We start from the raw sequence: 19326 nt of genomic DNA, 5'->3' as shown, positions 1-19326 counted from the left end.
ACTTTGCACGAGGATTCGCGTATTCGTTCGCGATTGTTTGCCTTCGCACGACGCGTGTCACCGTGTACGCCAAACAGCTTGATAAGCCTGCTAGATTCGACAGAGGCTCATCCGTGTACCCACCGAGCTTTTTTCAAGGCAGCGTGAATTTCAGAGACTGAAGGCCGTTTTGCGGCTCGCTACGTCCCGAGAACGTCTTAACATCAGCCGCAGACCGCCCCCCGTCCCTCCGACCCTCCGAGTCCCGCACGGCCGGTCTGGGGTGCGCCGAGCCGGTAGCTTAGTGTTGGCAACAGCCTGAGCCTCCCGCTCGCGACCCGGTGCTCCGCTCCCGGGCCCAGGCCACACAGTAAACCCTGTCGACACGAGCCACCGATGATCTCCCGGGACGAAGTGAGATATCACAAGGCCGCCAATCGCACCCATGTGGTAGGGATGGCTGATGACCAGCCAGCAGCCAGTCCGCCCAGACTTAGCGGACCGCTCACTGGCGGCCGTACTCACTGCAGTCCTTCTCGTCCGCGTTGTCAGCGCAGTCCTGCAGCTTGTCGCAGCGGATGATGCTTCGGCACGCAGTACGTGTGGTTCCACTTGTACTCGCCGCACGTAAACTCGCCCTCCTTGCAGGCGGGCGGCGCTGCACAACGGGCGACGCGGGGTGAGGCGGTGCAGGGGACGCGCGCGTTGTGCCGTCACGCACCGGCGGAGGCGCCGTACCGGGACCGGCAGGCGGCACGCGAGGTGTCAGCCGCAGGTCCGTCACACAGCGAGACATGAGCACCGGCCCTGCAGTCCGCCACGGGGAAGCATCGTGGCCAATGTCAAGTTAACAGGGTAAAGCATGCCCAAGGGTTCGCCACAAAGGAAGCTCGAGCGCAGAAGTGCCCAAACATGCCAATATCGCCGCTCGCCGACGCTAGTTCCTTCGGCCGCTACGTCAACCCCAGCACCCTCCCGGCACCGATTCGGAGGGATCCTGGTCCGCCCCGGCGGTATCCCAAAGGTTCGTTTCACCCGCTGGGAAGGGTCAACAGGCTGTCACACCCCATTAAGGCGTCCATTAATCCCGACCAGATAACGCCCACAGAGAGCCGCGGCTGCTCCCGGCCTGAGTCGCGTCACAGGCCTGTTACCGGTCACGCCCCCTCCCCAGCGGCCCCTCCCGTCGTCACGGTCCGGGGCCCGCGTCGCCAGCGCCGCTGCCGGGCCCATGCGTCCCTGCCGGCGCCGGTGTGGGGCCGGTGGGTGACGTCACGGTCCGCCCACAGAGCTGCCGGCGCTGCCGGCGCGTCCCCAGCGCCGCGCGAGCCGCAGCGCGCGGCCGCCGGCTGCCGGCTGCGGCGCGGAGGACCGGCCGGTCGACCAAGGACAGCCAAGGTCAGCACGCGACCGCGCGATGACGGATAACAAGGCGTCGGGGGGTAGCCCGAGCATCCACGGCCGTGACGTCATCACCCCCTACAACGGGACCGGGGTAGAAATGACAAGGAGCAGCATGAGAGCAGTGGGAGACATGCAACAGACAACAGAATGGAGCAGTGACGCAGGCGAGGGCTACTACTGAAGTGCGGGAATTCGAACCGCACGGCGCACGGTCGCACAAAGTCAATGCATGTGTGGGAAGCGGCTCTCCCGAAGACAGCGAATTTCAGACCTAGGCTCACAGACTGCAGCACGCTCAAACTGTTCTCACCGGAAAATTCAGGACCCGTTTCCACCCGGCGATCAGGGAGAATCCCCAGCCCCCGTCCAATCTACCTCCCAACCCGACAAAGCACGGCTGAAACCCCCTCTCACCACACTGGCGTCCTTCCCCGCCCCCGCACCCGCACCCGCACCCGCCCGCGAGTGTCCACCTTCCCGGTGTCCGCCCGACCACTCACGGCACGACTGTTTCTCGTCCTCGCCGTCCGGACAGTCGGGGTGGTAGTCGCACACCCACTGGTTGGGGATGCACTTCTGCGACGCGCCGCACAGGAACGACGTCGTCGGACACGTCGTCGAGTAGGTGTCTGTGGACAGGCGAGGGGCGGTGTCAGCTGTGCGGCCCGGACGCGGCGCGCGGGGGCGAGCGTGGGAGACAGGCGGACGCGGGCCGACCACATGGCGACGCCTAAGCCGCCGCTCCCACTACGTTCGCTGCCACTCCCAACACGATGGCGTCTGGTACGACACGCACATTGCACGGCATCGATGACGGGAGTGTGACACAGTCCGTCACTTCGGATAGCGTGGCGCGGGGAGCGCGCAGGTTAGACGTTTGCGACGCGTCTGCTGTGCAGATGTGGCGATCGCCGAGCCATCCAGACGAGCAGCAGCGCCGACGACAAGTCTGAACAGGCAAACGCGTCACCTGAACACGAAGGTCAAGGTGGTGCGCCTGTGGGTTGACAGGCCGCTGCCGCTGCGGCGAAGTCGCCGTAGCCGGCGAGTCGCTGTTGGCAGCGCCTTTCGTGAGATGACCCACTCCAGAGCGTCGCTGACGTAACCCGTCTGCTGGAGCTGGCTGACGCCCCCCCCCCCCCCTTCAGGGAGCGCTGGTTCGCCCGCCGCTCGCAGTCACAACAGTCGGCAGGCGGCCCGCTCGCCTTCTCCAGTCACTGCATCTGTTCGCCGGCCGTCTCACGCACCGCAGCTGACTTTCACTGGTCTCAGCCCGGCCACCGCGCCCGGTGGAGACGCGGCGAGATTCGGCGCCAGCCACGCCGCGCTGCCATCCGCATTCAACCAGGTCAGGCGCGACAACAATCGCCAAGACCGTGTCCCGGCACGCGGCCATATGTTTGGCGTGGTAACTTTGTATGCTAATGACGGGCCGTTCCCAAGCGATTTGTCTCACGTTCCGAGAAAATCGAACGATGACGACGGCTAAACCTCACATGCAGTCTTCACTGGGTTTAGCACACACAGCGGAGCCATCTTTGCATCCGAATCGGCCCGACCGCGTCGGCACAGGTCGCTCGGCGGCCGGCCGGACCGGTCTCGTGGGTCACACTCGGCAGACAGGCCGGCCATCCGGTCACAGGAGGTCGCGCTCCCACGGCGAGCCCCTGGGCCTTCAGAGTGGACCACACGCCGGCAAGCCCCGGGTGCAGTGCCGGCCGCAGTCGCCGAACAGTCTCAGGAACTGACCCGGGCAACAGTGCATCGCTCCAATCCCGCAGGTGCACAGCGTGCAGCCCGAGCCGGGTGCGGCCGGTCCCCGGGAGGATCAGGGGTGGCGCTGGCCGCTCTAGCGCAGCAGAGGAGGCGCGCACCCCTCTCCGTTCGACTACGGCCTTGGTGCCGACGCTGGTCCAGCTCTGCCGGGAGGGCGGCCGGCCTCCGCGCGTGCCAGCCGACCGTTAGCCGAGTCCGCCATCCGCGGCATGCCCAGGCCGGCGGCGGCGGAGTCACGCGCTCGGACGGCGCCGCAGCCCGTGCGCGTGCCAGCGAACGGCCGCGCACACCCTCAGACGGCAGCGGTACACATCCGCAGACGGCAGCGGTACATACCCGCAGACGGCAGCGGTACACACCCGCAGACGGCAGCGGTACAAACCCGCAGACGGCAGCGGTACATACCCGCAGACGGCAGCGGTACACACCTGCAGACGGCAGCGGTACACACCCGCAGACGGCAGCGGTACACACCCGCAGACGGCAGCGGTACACACCCGTAGACGGCAGCGGTACACACCCGCAGACGGCAGCGGTACAAACCCGCAGACGGCAGCGGTACATACCCGCAGACGGCAGCGGTGCTACACCTGCAGACGGCAGCGGTACACACCCGCAGACGGCAGCGGTATACACCCGCAGACGGCAGCGGTACACACCCGCAGACGGCAGCGGTACACACCCGCAGACGGCAGCGGTACACACCCGCAGACGCCCGTGGTACACATGGGCGCGTTATCGGCAGTACGCACGGGTAAACTTCCGGAGATAGTTACGTGAGCAATCTCTAAATCTTGCTCAAATATGCATAGATAGTGCATGGCGGATGGCAGATCTCATTCATTGGCGGGCATCAGACTTATAAGACGCAAAGACTTTCATTCCAGCACGGGGCTTATAGATCCTCCGCTCAGGAACGTTCAGTTATTTTGGGGTGTAATATGTCTAGCGTATGATGTGAATCTGATGAAGAACACCGTCATCGTTCGGAAACCCACGGCAATAATGCATGATTAAAAGACACCGAAATATGTCAACGATTCCGGATATCTGGCCCTCGTCACATCTCGCCACCGCTGTCACAGGTCGTCAGCCCGTGGTGAGAGCCCGTGAGTACCCAGCTGTGCCGTGCTATGGCTGCCGCCGACCGCCCTCACCTCCGCCGGCTGACGCCGCCCAAGTCGCGCATCGCATCTGTACCTAACGGTGCCTGCTTGGTGCAGCGCCGAGTCCCATTATGCATTAGTCATGCGGGGCTGGTAGCTGGATCACTACCTGAGTGGGCGGGGGAGGGGGAAAGGGAGGGGCTCCTGCTCCCAGCAGCAGTGCCATCAGCCCCGCGTGGCCGGCGTCCCGCCATGGAAACACGGCCCGATTGTGAAAGCGCCAAAGGCATCCCCCGGCACGGTTCCTAAAAACCCACTGCACATCCGGTAGAAAATTCGAGGGGCATCGCTTATGAGAATTTCCGTGTGCGACATTGGTATACACTATGGTACAACATGGCGTTAGTGCCGGCCGAAACCCCGCGAATCTGGAGGCTGATTCCGGCACTGTTCGCCGCAATTCTGGCGAGGGCAGCGGGCGCATGTGGACCGCGTCGCCACTTGGTGCTCGCCGCCATGACGCTGCAGTTTCCAGGCGCTCCGGAACAGTCTACCGAACCTCGGCGACGCGGCGGAGACTGCACGGTGCCGCCGGCCATCTCGCGGACGCGAAAGTTCTGGAAACCGCCAAGGCTGCGGTGGGGCAGGGGTTTAGAGACTAAGCCGCTTGCAGCCGTTTTGGCTATGGCGTGACACGAGCCGAGTCGATAAAGGTCATTGCTGGCCGGCTGGTCGGCATGGCTCGCGCTGGCGCCATCCCGCTCCAGGAGGCCATCTCGCGGCGAGGAGGCTGGCTCATCCGGGGGTTCCCGAGAGAGCACCAGATGCCAGCTCCGCGCGAAAGAGGATGGAGCGACCGGCTCAGACCCAACCCCACCCGCCATAGCCGGCGGTATCCTGCCGTACGACCTGCCCTCTGTCGGAGAGCAGTCCGTTCCGACGGACGCCGAGGTCAGCGGCGGCACGCAATGTCATGCATCGCAAATGTTGGAATGTTTGGAGCCGGCGGCGTGCGGCGCGCCGATACCGTTCGGTCCGGTCCGGTCCGGTTCCACCAGTCCGGACCAGAGCCCGGGCAGTGATTCGCCTGAGAGAAGCGTGTGGAAGCCATCAGGCTTAGAGCGCGGCCAATCGATTCGTACATGACATAGGCGGTGCTGGGCAACGGGTTGTTTGCAGATAAAGCTTTTGCATGTAGCAGACGTTAATGTTGACCCTCACACGTCTCGCTTGCGCAGAATTCCTGCTTTTTTAGAGAGAGTGTGGTGCACGGGCCTTGTAAAAGGCATCTTAGCGAAATGCGACCGGTAGGGCTCGTCCCGCCGCTCGACTTTCTCAACCACCAGCCTTAATGCTCCAAGTCGAGTCCTTAGAGAATATCGAACGCCAATTATGATGCCAAGTCTGGCCGGCAGTTTCTCGAGACAGCTGACGGCCTTCGGAGGGGCCAGACCAGCGTCCTGATACACCTGCCTGCCGAAACATTAGAAACCCTGCTCTAATAATGCCTGTGAACCACACCCAGCATCCCTCAAACGGACTGGGCTGAGCAGGTCCTCGCGCTAAAAAATTAGACGATAAACATCTGCCGTCCAAGCCAGACGCGAGCATCTCTGACCTGCGTCCCAGGCAAGCGTACAGCGGGTGGACCATTGTCAATGCGCTTGCGCCATAACTGGTAGGAAAGTCCATGCTCAGTAAGGCGTGGGCTTGGACAGAATGGTGCACCCTGCGCTGATTCATTGCCGCAAACACAAATAACCTGGACTAGTTTCCGGTCGGACAAGCAGGCTGGGCTGCACCTCAAACACCTGCGTCGGACAAACACCTGTTCACAAAAAAATACCGCAGTTTGTCCGTGGTCCGAGCCCTGAAAGACAAGCCTATGGGTAAGAACAGTGAGTTCACGGTGATGAGTCGTTCATGGCTCTCAGCGCTGAGCCGTGAACAACTCACCACCTACGAGCCCGGCCGATTGTTTGAGCGCTGAGCGCTGAGTCCACACCGCTGAACTGTGGGTTCACGGACCGAGCAGCGAGCATGGACGGGAACGGTAACTGGGGTCCGGTGCCGCTAGCGAGCCAACCATCGACCGTCCTTGTCCTGTCGCCGGCCGACAGCGCTGCCGACGTTCCCCACCCCGCCCCACCACAACGCTTTGGTCACGGTCGGCGCCCCGGGTCCGGCCGCCACCGCGGGCTGCACCTGTGCGTTCCATTCACAAGCAGGCCTGCGGCCGAGCTCCCACCCCTCCCTCTCCTCCCCTGTCACGGCGGACGCACCGCTGGCAAGAGGACTGACTGGCAGCGAGCCCGGCCGACTGCCTCCCTGTCCCGGCAGGGGGCGGGGACTAGGGATTGCCCCAGCGAGGCCTGGGCTCGAAAAACTGCAGAACGCTCCAGAATCCCCACAAGCCCGGGGCCAGGAGCAACATCCTGCCCACCGATACACGTTCTCCATCGCGTCCGGTGCAGCAATTCCGCAGAGTGGATGTCTGAACACACCGAGGATGAGCGACCCTTCCCATACATCCGTTCACGGCATGCGATCCCCCCCCCCCCCCTCGCGCGATATCCGTCATACGAGATAATCCCGCAACCAGTGGGGCATGTACGTGAACGCGGGTGGCTGGCCGGTCGGCCTTGCGGGCAGATTACCCGACCCGTCCCCAGCCGGCCGCGAGCTGAGGAGGCCGCCTGTTGGGCGCGCGCTCCGTCAACCTGGCCGCTGGGGGCGGCGAAGTGACGACGGGTGAGCAGGAGACTCGCCGCTGGGGACGGCGGGGTGAGGACGGGTGAGCAGAAGACTCGCCGCTGGAGACGGCGGAGTGAGGACGGGTGAGCAGAAACATCGCCGCTGGGGACGGCGGAGTGACGACGGGTGAGCAGGAACCTGGCCGCTGGGGACGGCGGAGTGACGACGGGTGAGCAGGACCCTGGCCGCTGGGGGACGGCGGAGTGACGACGGGTGAGCAGGAACCTGGCCGCTGGGGACGGCGGAGTGACGACGGGTGAGCAGGAACCTGGCCGCTGGGGACGGCGGAGTGACGACGGGTGAGCAGGAGCCCCGCCGCTGGGGACGACGGAGTGCGGACGGTGAGCAGCAGTCTGGCCGCTGGGGACGGCGGAGCGACGACGGGTGAGCAGGAGCCTTGCCGCTGGGGACAGTGGAGTGACGACTGGTGAGCAGGAACGCTCAGCAGGCCGACGAAGTGCTTCAGATGGCCTCCTGCTGCCTCGGGATGGCATGCTTCAGACAGCTCGAAGTGTGGGAGGTGGGAGGCGGCTTTGTGGCAGAGAGGGACTAATGATAACATCTGAGTAACAGAAGAAGCGGGCTGAGAGGAGGAAAGGCCGTCCAGTGGGAACAAATGTCGATGACAGGACAGGGTCGCGAGATGTCAGAGCACCTGATGTGGTACGTCAGAATCGTAGGGGCACTGCGGCGATGTAGTTGTACTGGCATTGCTACATGACCTACGTCGCCTTCATGGCCATCGTCCGCGTCAGCCCGTGCCGCAGCCTCAGTCCCTGATGGGCAACCCGCGTCACCACCACTGTCCCTGATCGTAGCCTCATGTCGCCGCATCAGTCCCTGTTCGTCAGCCCATGTCGCAGCCTCTATCCCTGGTCGTCAATCCCTGTCGGAGCCTCTGTCCCTGGTCATCAGTCCATGCCACAGCCTCTGTCCCTGATCGGGACCTGCAGCCTCTGTCCCTGGTCGTTCGTCCATGCCGCCGCTTCTGCCTCTGATCGGGACCCGCAGCCTCTGTCCCTGTTCGTTTGTCTATGTCACAGCTTCTGTCCCTGGTCGTTCGTCCATGCCGCAGCCTCTGTCCCTAGTCGTTCGTCCATGCCACAGCCTCTGTCCCTGCTCGTCAGTCCATGCCGCAGCCTCTGTCCCTAGTCGTTCGTCCATGCCACAGCCTCTGTCCCTGCTCGTCAGTCCGTGCTGCCGCATCCGTCTCTGGTCGTCAGTCCATTCCACAGCCTCTATCTCTGGTCGTCAGTCCGTGCCGCAGCCTCTGTCCCTGCTCGTCAGTCCATGCCGCAGCCTCTGTCCCTAGTTGTTCGTCCATGCCACAGCCTCTGTCCCTGCTCGTCAGTCCATGCCACAGCCTCTGTCTCTGCTCGTCAGTCCGTGCCACAGCCTCTGTCCCTGATCGTCAGTCCGTGCCGCAGCCTCTGTCTCTGCTCGTCAGTCCATGCCGCAGCCTCTGTCCCTAGTCGTTCGTCCATGCCACAGCCTCTGTCCCTGCTCGTCAGTCCATGCCACAGCCTTTGTCTCTGCTTGTCAGTCCGTGCCACAGCCTCTGTCCCTGATCGTCAGTCCATGCCGTAGCCTCTGTCCCTCATCGTCAGTCCATGCCGTAGCCCCTGTCCCTGCTCGTCAGTCCGTACCACCGCCTCGGTCTCTGGCCGTCCGACCGTGCCGTCGCCGCGGCACCCCTGGCTGCTCCGTGCTGGCCGGGCGCCGAGCGTGTCTTCGCCGGCGTTCCAGTTCACAGAGGAGCGACGGCGGCGCTCCGGGCGGCCGGGACCGCCGCTCGTCAGCTGACTACGCCTCCCATTGTGTCCCGCTCCGCAAGAGACCAGTGCAGGGGCACTTCGACCCTCAACAGAGACCAGATACGTGTCGGGGAGGCTGGTGAGGGGGGGGGGGGAGACTGGAGATGAGACCGGGTGCGAAACTGGGCCTTGGTCGAGACGGGTAGGTAGCTAAGTGCGACAACACTGGCGAAGTTCCGCACCGCTGACTGCCGTGCCCGGTCTACAGCAGCGCTTTTGATACCTTTCTGCGCATCATTTCCATTTCATAATCACCAATACTGAATTAACGAGAACGTAATGATGAAAACGTCCCTTAGGATCATTCCCTCACCACGAAGAGAAGATGCTACATCCAGTGACACCAAGTGCTGTTCCCCGGTCATGAGCGCACAGCCGAAGCGAGGCGGCATAAATTAATGGGATGCGGTGAGTCACCGTATTGCGCAGTTGACACTGTATGGCATTACTCTCCCTCCGAAGATACCTACGACGTCAGAACTGACGCAGAACTGAAGGTTCCCAGAAGTGAGGCGCATTAGTCGCCTCTCTCGCCGCTAAGCCCGCTCCGGTCGCGTCCCTGTCGGTGAACTACGAAACCGCAGACCTGTCCACACCGCGTGCCCCGGTCACCGGGACCGCGCAAATGCGACGCTGAACACACTCGCCTCGAGAATTCCAGGCTCTGACCAATGAACTCGCCCGGGGCAGACGTGATGCGAGAACGACTGCCTCAAACCAGGTCAGCTGGCTGCCACTAGTAACCTCGTCACCCCGCCATGGGCACCTGGCGAGCGGCTGGCGCGGGAGAAACTCGCCGGCCACCGCCGCCGCCGCCGCCGCCGCCGTCGGAGCGCAGTGGTGCCGCGCCGCGGCAGCTCACCCCCCCCCCCCTCCCCACAGAGGCGCAGTTGCCGTGGGATACGCTCGGGACGAGCAAAGACGCTCCGGACTTTCACTGCTGGCCCAGCGGGTTCGGCGCGCCGCCCCACTGCCGAGGCGCTCCGAAAAAGCCGCTGCCCGCGACTGGACCGCACAATCGAGCCACACGCGAGAGGTCAATGAACCGCGGGTCAGAGTGAGCGGCGAGCGGCGAGCGGCGGCGGCCGGCGGCAGGCACTCGCAGCGCGACCACGCGGTCGTGAGTCACCCAGCTGCTCGTCGTCGAGCAGGTCGTGGCGTCTCAGCCCGGCGGCCGTCCGTCGGCCGTTCCTCGAACGTGACGCAGCCGCTGCCGTTTGGCGGGCGCCTCCCGGAAGCGCGGCGCGCCTCCGGGCCGGCGGCGGCGTCCGCTGGAGGACGCTCGGCGCGCGTGAGGCCGTGCCGGGCAGTACCGGCCGCGACGGCCCGCAAAACGCCGCGCTCCCACAGCGCCGCTGCAACACGGCGCGTGGCCACCCTCGCTTGGCAGGGGCACAACTATAACATGCGCGTCTGGTCTAGTCCCTTCAAGTGCCACAGAGCCCGCTACGCAGTGAGCAGACAACGGGTACACACAGGTCCCGGGGCGGTCGGCGACCACTCAAATCACGCCGCCGGTCAGCTGACCGCCCAGCATCACGTGACGCGCCCGGCTCGGCTCCGTGGCACCGGTCCTGCCGCCGGCTTCGCCGCCGTCCGCCGGCGATGACGTCGCCGTCCGGACGTCGACGTCATCGCCGGTGGCTCACAGCGGCCGCCGGAGAAACGGCCGCTCGGTCTGGCCGCGCTCGGCTCGACAATGAGCCGGGCGGGGCGGCCGGCCGGCGGCGCGTCGCTCCGGCAGTGCCGACGGCGTCCGGTCCGATCGAGGCCACGGTCCGGCGGCGGCGGCGGCGGCGGCCGGCGCTCCGCGCCGCGTTTGTCGCCGCTCGACGGTGCGGCGTTCGCCAAGGTACGGCTCGTGTCGGGCACCTGAACGTGCCGAGCCACCGGACGCACCGGGTTGCTTAGGTTACCAGACACCCGAAGCCAGCTTGTGTTCTGGTATGGAAGCCAAGTTGGGTGCTGTCCGGGCGAAGTCCGGCTAGGAACACATCTAGGCGTGCCGTTGTTTCCCCTAAAGTCTCCATGAATCGGTATTGGAGCTCCCTTGCAGCTGTGCTGCAGTTCTCGTAGTTAGAGTCGGAATTTACCATGCGCTGTGAGTCGAGGTTTGGATCTCGACTCTGCTGGAGCGGAGGCGAACACACGCCTGCTCACATGTCCCAACAAATTAATGAACACTGTCTTAATTTGCGCCCGCTGCGTGTCCTAGATGAGATATGGACGATAGCCGACGTCTTACAACATGGTCTGAGATGCGGACAGCACCACCGGCACTCAAACGTGTGCATCTAATAATTCGCCAGCTGGCACATGAAGTGCATTCAAGGACATGTTCTCCCCGCAACCCAACACAATATCGGCATAAGAAAGTATTGCAACAGGCACCGAGGTCTCCAGCTGAAATGTGCGAAATCTTCGGTTACGTAACCGCATGGCAAAACCACCGCCAATGGCCATGGCTCATTGTCAAATGAGCCATGGCTCATTTGACAATGAGCCATGGAAGGCTTCTGAAACCTCCAGTTATATAACACAACACAACGGTCCCCTACTGCGTGCTCCGCATGACGATCCGACGAGACAGACGTTTTCAAAATAGCAGGTTATATAACGCCCCCGACAACCTGACGCAGTGAGGTTGTGAACGATTTCTCTCGCGGACCGGGCACCTGGTCCGACCCATGCTTGATGGACGACTGTTCAGCCCTCAGTTCAACGCGGACTGCTTTATAGACGTGCGTATTCCAGTTTGTGGAGAAATAAAATACGCCGGGCCTCAGCTCATCGTCAGTAATAACATCTTAACGCTACCAAAATAAAACGTAAGTTGTGGAGCTCATCAGGTTCAAAATGGCCACCGAGACGTGGCGACCATGATAAAAGTATTCACGTGTCATGTCGCGACTCAGTTGACGAGAAACGAAGCTTCTCGTCCTGCTTCCAATGCCGGTGAGAGCGTTTTTCAAATAGTATGGCTTCATATCGGACAGGTTTGGAAAAGTCCCCGACCAGTTAAATGGGACAACACGTGGACACATTCCTTAAATGAGTCGCTTGGGAACGTCGTCGACCCCGGCAACAAAGCTAACGTTTCTTACAAGCGCGTTATCTACAGAATACGCACAATCCCCATTTACTTTTTACCCCTGCACACACGTGAAAACCACGACAGGAAATCGTGCAGAATTGCTCAATACAGGACGTGCGTCGGCGCCCGGTCCGTCATCGCCAAACAGGCTGCCGCGTCACACGGCCGACAACGCCCCCTGGCACGGCAGGTACCAGTTGTGCCGAGAACGGCCCCATTTTGGCAAAACAGACAAGAAAACTAGCAACTGGAAAAACGACACGACTACTGAAAGAAGAAATGCAGGGAAATGGTGTGGCAGCAGAAACTGGGGTGCGTTCATAAAAGGTTGCGAGAGATCAACTAAATGCCAGGTGAACAAGGTGAGCGGTGGGTCGTGTTTGGGCTTTCCGGAAACAAAAGGGCATCCTTATCATCAGTGTTCAGTGCTGTCGCTTACACCAAGTAGAGTTTTGCAGGTCTGGGCCTCATAAACGAACAGACCTCCTTGCCAAACTAGTCCACTCCCGAGCTTTGAGCCCCATGGGGCGCGGGTCAACACACCCCAGACGGGCGAGCAGCAGCTGACCGGCAGCCCCCAGACCAGGGGTGCGATGCTGGCTGAGTGCGCCTCTCCGGTCCGGCGCCGGGCGTCACGCGGGCCGGTTGACGACAGCGCGCCCCGGCGGCGGCGGCGGCGGCGAGGCGGACCGGTCGGCTGGCTCGGGCCGACGCCGGCCAGTGACGTGGCACCGGCTGAGGCCCGCCGCCACGGTCAGGGCCGCCGCCGCCGCCGCCGCCGCCGCCGCCGCCGCCGCCGCCGCCGCCGCCGCCGCCGCCGCCGCCGCCGCCGCTGCCGCTGCCGCTGCCGCTGCCGCCGCCGCCGTCGGCCGCCGGCTCCTGGCGCGCGCGCGGCCGGGGTCGGGCTGCGTTGGCGCAGGGGTCTGTGTCGTGACCCCAGTGGGTATCTAGTCTCGCCGACTTTCCCGCTGTTTTGAGCGAGCAGGGTCGGGGCCTCGGTCCACGAGCCGTGAGTCAAATGCGCCTAGCAGCAGCAGCGGCAGCATTTCCAGAAGCGGGCGCTGGCGGTTTTCATGGCACAGCAGGGCACGAGCAGCGTGACCAGTGGTGGCGTAAGACAACCGGCATGACGGAAAAGCCGACATTCTATCGCCCAGACCTTGTACGGCTTTGCGGCTGGCCCTTGGCCGAGCACAATGGAGCACCCCAGCTGATGCCGACTGCGGGCGCTGCCAGCACCGGAGGGGCGCCAGCGGCCGGGCGGTGCCCTCAGCTGGCGACCCTGAGGCGGGCGCCTGAGCTGGCGCGCGTCACGCGCCGCCGCCCTTCCTCGTCACCGCCCCGTGTGCAGCCGGCGCCACCTCCGCCACAGCTGACTGGTGCGGCCGGTGGGCTTCCAGGACCTGAACCGCCGGCGGCTCCCCCGGGTGCAGGCCGCTCAGACGCCGCACCGTTAGAAGGAGAAAGAGAGGAAATGTGATCGGATCGTGTCCGCGTGGGTTGTTTCCAGTTCTCAGTGGCGCAGACGGTGTGTTTCCCAGGTGTGGCCGGCGCCAGCCCCCGCCGCGACGCCGAGCAGTGTCGCCGTCACGGCGGCTGGATCCGCACCTGGCGCCGGGATCATCGAGAGTGATCCAGCACCCAACCACCAGGTCCGTGTCGCTGGAATCCAGGTGCCGATCCTCTCTGACCCAGCTGGTGGACTCGGCTGGGTCAGCGAGGCGACCCAGGTCCTTCGGTGCACGTGGATTGACCGGTAAAGCCTTTAGTGTCTGGTTGGTTTACAGGCTGTGGCGGGAGTTATGACACTGAATTACCTCAGGAAATACACAGCCAATGAAAGACAGCTCACAACTGGTGCCATTGTGAGCGTGATTGGTTCCAATAGATATACAGCGCTTGTAACAGGATACAATAATCACCACCAAGACTGTCATTACCATGTGGGCCAGCTACTATCGCTCGGACATATTCATCAGTGGTAAAGTCAACATTCAATGTGCACCCCAAAACACTCCGAGAGGGAAGCAACGCATTTATTTTTGCCGTTGCCGTCCATTGGCACTGAGCAGTCAGTACAGACTGCAAACACCGAGAGAGACTTTTCAGCAGCTGTGTCCTATAAAACGTCTGCCGCAGATAACAATTACGCCCCCCCCCCCCCCTCCCTCCTTCCCTCCCGCCCACATGATCTGTCAACTACTCGGAACGCCCTAAATCGTACCCCACCAGGAACCAGGGACGCCGGCCTCAATGACATCCCGACGACCACGGTGAGGCGCTCGTCAGTGACGGCCTGCCTCCACCGCGTTCTTTCAGCTCGGTGAAAGAAGCAGCGGCTTAGGCATGCGACTGGCTTTGTGGCGTCGTGTTTCCATTGTTTCGAGGAGTCATGCGGATTTGGTGCCGCGTTCCAACCATGCGTTGATGAGTAGGTATGCGGGCATGTGTGTGCAGTTGCTGCTCCGGCAGCGCTCTAAAAAATGGGAATATATGCCGGCAAGGAATCTATAAGGAAGGAAGTCCAAGTTTCAAACAACGTATGCTACGTTGTAGCATCAGGCCATGAATACTAACCCGACCAGCCTGCATGCTCGGCGATGTTTCCGAAAATTGTAATGGTGCACGTAGAAGACGTAATCATGTTGACTACTCACTACTCACTACTCTACAAGCAGACGTACCCACGTAATTGCTCCGACGTGAGACTGCACCGATAGAAAAGACAGGAAATTACATAATGGTATGCCTGACCTCAGCCACGCTCTCGGTCCCCCTCATCACGTGCGGTAGACCCGCCTCCGAGCGAACTCCCGGCGGCCCGGCGCGCGCCTGGGTCGGGGAACACGAACCACTGCCACCTGACGCAGACCAGCCGCCCGTCGATCACGAATCACCGCGAATCACGAGCCGGAAGGTGACAGCGCACGATCCGGCCATCGCAGAACCCAGGGGAATGCATGTGCTGCGATTCACCTATATTGTTCGATTCGCTGAATGTTTATGGGCCCAACAAAAGCAGCAGCCAACAGGTATGACGGTATTTTCCAGGGGATCTGGAGCCCCCCATTTCTGCCACCAGAGCAGCGTGAGCTGGGTGGTTGTGCGGGTTCCGTTACTTTTGTGGTGAGTTCGTGAGTTTTGATATTCATGAAATGTGATGCTGGTGGCACGGAGGTCATGGAGCAGTGCACTGCCTTCCATAACGCCACCCATCCATACCGACATGGAGCAAACGGAGAAAGTGACATTACAAACAGACGGAAATACCACTTTTGGTATAATTCCACACAAAGCTGAGTTTGGGAGCATACCATTCTTGAGGTGAGACTGGTGAGAAGAAAAACGACAGAAGGGTCTCCCGGAGCGCACTTACCGGTAGAAACGCCGACGGAGGAGGGTGTTGTCAGCGTTTCGAACTGAGCTGCTCGCCGCAGCCGCAGCGTGTCGCCACTGGCGTCTGAAACAGAGCGGCCGCCGTCACCGGGGTCGGGTCATGGCGCGCCTCAGCGCTCGCCACCGACCGGACCGGCTCGACCAGCGACTCAGCGCCGAGCCACAACACATGATCCCGCCTGGCGGTCCGCCCCGTCCCTGTGCTTCGAGTTCAGCTCACGACACCTGCCTGAATGAAAACAATAGCACGGCAACGCTCTGCATTTGCACCAGCACGGTCAGATCTCGCAACAAGCGGAGTTCGCAGCGAGATGGCAGGAAAAGCCAAATATTGCATTCGGAGCTGAGGCCATTCGTTTGGAGCCGGCCGGCCCAAGGTCGACATACAGCCATGCGTCAATATCCGGGCACAAATATCCGTCCACAAACCATGCCTTCCGACCCATACCAGGTATCCACGACGTCACAAACACCGCCGTGAGCACATGCCATCTGTAGATGCCTGGGCGCGCTCAACAACATGACCCTGACCTGGTACATGACTGCGAAGCGCACCCTTCTATTGTTTTCTAGATGCGGGAGTGTTGATGGACTGTGTTTTATAATCACTCGTTCTCCAAACTTACACTGGCGGCCAGCTCGTCTTCCGAAATCATCTGGCTTATTCGCCGCTATTCGGGAACTGACGCGTTTTGGAGCTCAATTACCCGGCGTGTCGGGGCGGGACACAGGGGTGAAGGGAGCCTAACGACCAGAGGGGCGAACACTGATAAAAACAGGCGCCCTTACCACGGCTTTAGTGCTAGCTAGCGTACACTGGGAACTTAAGGCCCATGCCCAACGAAGGACGGCAAGTTTTGTGGAAAAGAAACCGGCATTAACGCCAAGAAAGTGTTAAGATGGGTGGCTCATATTTTTAAGTAAAAAAAAAAACACTGCTTTGTTTGCGCAATACATTGGCAGCAGTGCACTCACATTTTCCATTTCAATGGCCTTTTCTGTAACCGGCAGCATCTTTAATTGCATGCAAGATCGGGTACCAAAAACAAGGCCTCCACCCGGGTCACCAAGGCCGAGCTTGCAACACGGTTCCGTCTGTGGGCCAGGGACATTACGTGTCTGGATTAGGCAACGGAACTCAGGTGAAGACGAGAGCAGCGGATGGCACACAACGTGTGCACGGCGGACACGGCCGGTTGAAGGACGTGCCGCCGTCTGCCGCGAGTCTCGTAGACACGTTTTTGGTTCAATATATAGGTCAAACAGCTTAACGAGCCACGTCGCCATATATTTTCTGCTTTGCCGGTAGGATCCGTACAAACACCGACGATGCGCCAATGCGTTTCACTGGGCCCAGCGCACTGCTCTGCGAGACCATCCTTCGTAGGACTGACGCCAGGTGGCGGCCGGGCGGGCCGCCCCGCGTCAAGTGTGGGCGGACGGCGGCGAGCCCCGATTGTTCTGCGTGCGCCGAGCGTAGCCGTGACCGCCCGCCCGGACCGTGACCGCGACTGCGCCACGTGGCGGCCAGCGCCGCCTTCGCTCTGAGTCAGAGTCGCGGCCGTCGGTCCAGGTCGCGAGCGTGAGTCCTAGCCATGGCTCCAGACATTGGGCGGTGACGGTGAGTCAGAGCCATGACTGTGACTCTGCCACGTCGCAGCGAGTCTGTGCCGCAGGTCCAAATCCGTGCCGCGGCCGAAAGTCTGCGAGGTGACGAGCCGCGACCTGCGGCCTCGGGCCGTGACTGAGCCGTCTGGGCCGTGACTGAGTCGTCTGGGCCGTGACTGAGCCGTCTGGGCCGTGACTGAGTCGTCTGGGCCGTCACTCCATCTGCCCTGTGTTTGTCAGTGGGGTCGCGACCATGTCATCCGCCCTGCCTGCCCTGGAACTGCCCCACCGCCGTGAGCCTGTCTCGCGACTTGGAGTCTGTACCGTGACAGTGGGTCTAAACTGGGCGCAAAACGACCATCGTAGTTGACACGCCCGAAAACACCAATAAACAACAACAAAAGTGGATCTAAACGTTTGCCTTAACGCTTGTCCCTTGGCTGGTCTGCCCTGTCTGCGATGGGCCCTGCTATCTACCCTTGACTCTAAGCCTTCCCTGGGCCGTGAGACTACCCCATGACCTGAGCCTGACCTTTTCCCCCAAGCCTGGCATGACTAAGAGCTCGTTCCTCGGCTCAGCGCATGCCCCCGCCTCTCTGCCTGCTCTGCCGCCAAGAGCTTAACCTGTAGCGGTGGCTCGCGAGCCGCGACTGGCGATCTGAGCCGTGACTGTGAGTCTGAGCCGTGACTGTGAGTCTGAGTCGTGACTGAGTCTTCCCCCGCGTGGGCGTCTGGCCGGGCGGGGCGGCCGACCGGGTCCGGGCAGCAGCGGCGCGGCAGCGGACTGGCCGCCGCGGCCGCCGCCGCCGCGTGCCCGGGCCGCCACCCGGCGGCCACGTCAGCGGCGTCGCCCGTGTGGGCCCGGCCCGCCGCCTCGACTCCGTTCGCAACACGCTCGGCCGGGCTCCGCCGCCCGCGGAGCCGGCCGCATGGGACGCGATATCGCCATCATGTCTGATGGCGCGTTTTGTCCTGGGAGCTGAGACCGCCCCGCCACTGGACCGTGTCAGAAAAGACTGAGGACAATAAAAACCATCCGGTCGTCGCGCTGGCAGCCGAAGATCCAATAAAAAGCGCTCCCTCGATCATTCATTACCGTGGCGAGTAAAAAATGCAGGCTATAACTGGTCTAACTGCTGTACTCTTTTAAGGCGTCTTGGATACCCGGCAGAGGTTGCAATTACGGAGGGGGTAGGTGTCACAGCATATCTTCCATGTCATGAGCAGAGTAAGTGATGACGTTGTTCCTGTGCAGCAACGGTACCTCCCCCCCCCCCCCCCTCCCCCGCTTCTTGCACGGGACTTAAGATTCAATGGCAGGGATGCCCACATGACGCCAACTACAAGCAGATGGCGAGAATCGAATCCCGGATCCGAGGACACCGCAAACGCTATCACCATTGCCTTTTCTTCCAGCTCTCGGCAGATAGGGGGTGCACTCTTATATAATCCAGTGGTAATCCATCACCACTGACTCCAGGCCGCCGGCCTCATGCCACGAACTGCCGCCAGGCGTCACCACTAGTCGAGCGGTCAGAACCGGGCCGCACGAACGCCGTGACCCCGACCGACGCCCCAGGCAAAACAGTGGAGCCCGCGGTCAAGCGGCCGGACCCGGCCTGGTTCCGCCAGGGGAGCGGTGCCGTGCCACGGCCGCGCTGAGGGGCAAGAAGGCGGAAGTAGCCGCCGGGCCTCACCTTTGGGGGCCACGTATTGCTGTGTGGCCGGTAGCCGCCCGACTAGGAGCGCAAGCACGCAACACACATACACCTCCATTGTTTTTGGCACTATCACAGCTCTGCCGGGGCTCACAGATCCATGGCGAACTCGCTGGGCCCCGCAGCCACACCGCGCCCGACGTCAAGCACTGAATGAGGCCTTCCAGGCTCACCGGGCCGGCCGGCAGGTATGCGCAGTAGACCTCTGCGCACCCGACCGTCCGCCTGGATTTGGACGTTTTTTAAAACAGCGAAGAACGTTCTAGACGAAAGGAAAGACGATTCTGTGTTAGTGATGTAACACTGCTAATTTGTATTCTGCGAATGATGTTGTGCAATGCAGGTGCGCATGAGCACTTTGCAGAAGCCTTGGTCGCGAAAATAAGAGAGGCTAAACGCCGGTACCTGGTACGTGCAAGTACCCGTGACTACGGCTCGCCGGCGATATCCAGCCGGGATGAGACAGGTGGGTGAGACGGGCACGAGGCGTGCTTGCTCGGTGACCCAAAGTAGGCCATTAGAGCTAGTGACTGTGTGACCTGCACCCGGCACCCTGGCCGTGAAGGCGCTCAGGTCGCAAACGCGCCAGGTTTGCGCCGTGTAGAGCTCTGGGGACGCGCGGCACGGGAAACCATGCGGAAAACCCCGCTGGTGTGCGGGGCTGCTGCCATGCCCTA

At 62.1% G+C, this 19326-nt stretch overlaps 1 protein-coding gene across 1 annotated transcript in view; it reads right to left on the bottom strand.

Annotated features, from left to right (window-relative positions):
- LOC119089810 (low-density lipoprotein receptor-related protein 2-like) overlaps nt 1-18782 on the bottom strand; it is a 72689-nt gene extending 53907 nt beyond the window's left edge. Inside the window, 5 exon segments of the mRNA XM_037212627.1 lie at nt 505-556; nt 558-637; nt 1884-2012; nt 15304-15387; nt 18629-18782. Coding sequence (XP_037068522.1) covers nt 505-556; nt 558-637; nt 1884-2012; nt 15304-15387; nt 18629-18707 — 424 coding nt within the window. The 5' untranslated portion in view covers nt 18708-18782.
- Nucleotides 18783-19326: the final 544 nt, after the last annotated feature.

The sequence above is a fragment of the Pollicipes pollicipes genome, unplaced genomic scaffold, assembly GCF_011947565.3.
Source record: "Pollicipes pollicipes isolate AB1234 unplaced genomic scaffold, Ppol_2.1 Scaffold_3087;HRSCAF=3621_pilon_pilon_pilon, whole genome shotgun sequence".
NCBI lineage: Eukaryota > Metazoa > Arthropoda > Thecostraca > Pollicipedomorpha > Pollicipedidae > Pollicipes > Pollicipes pollicipes.
This window is presented reverse-complemented; position numbering and strand designations above follow the sequence as displayed.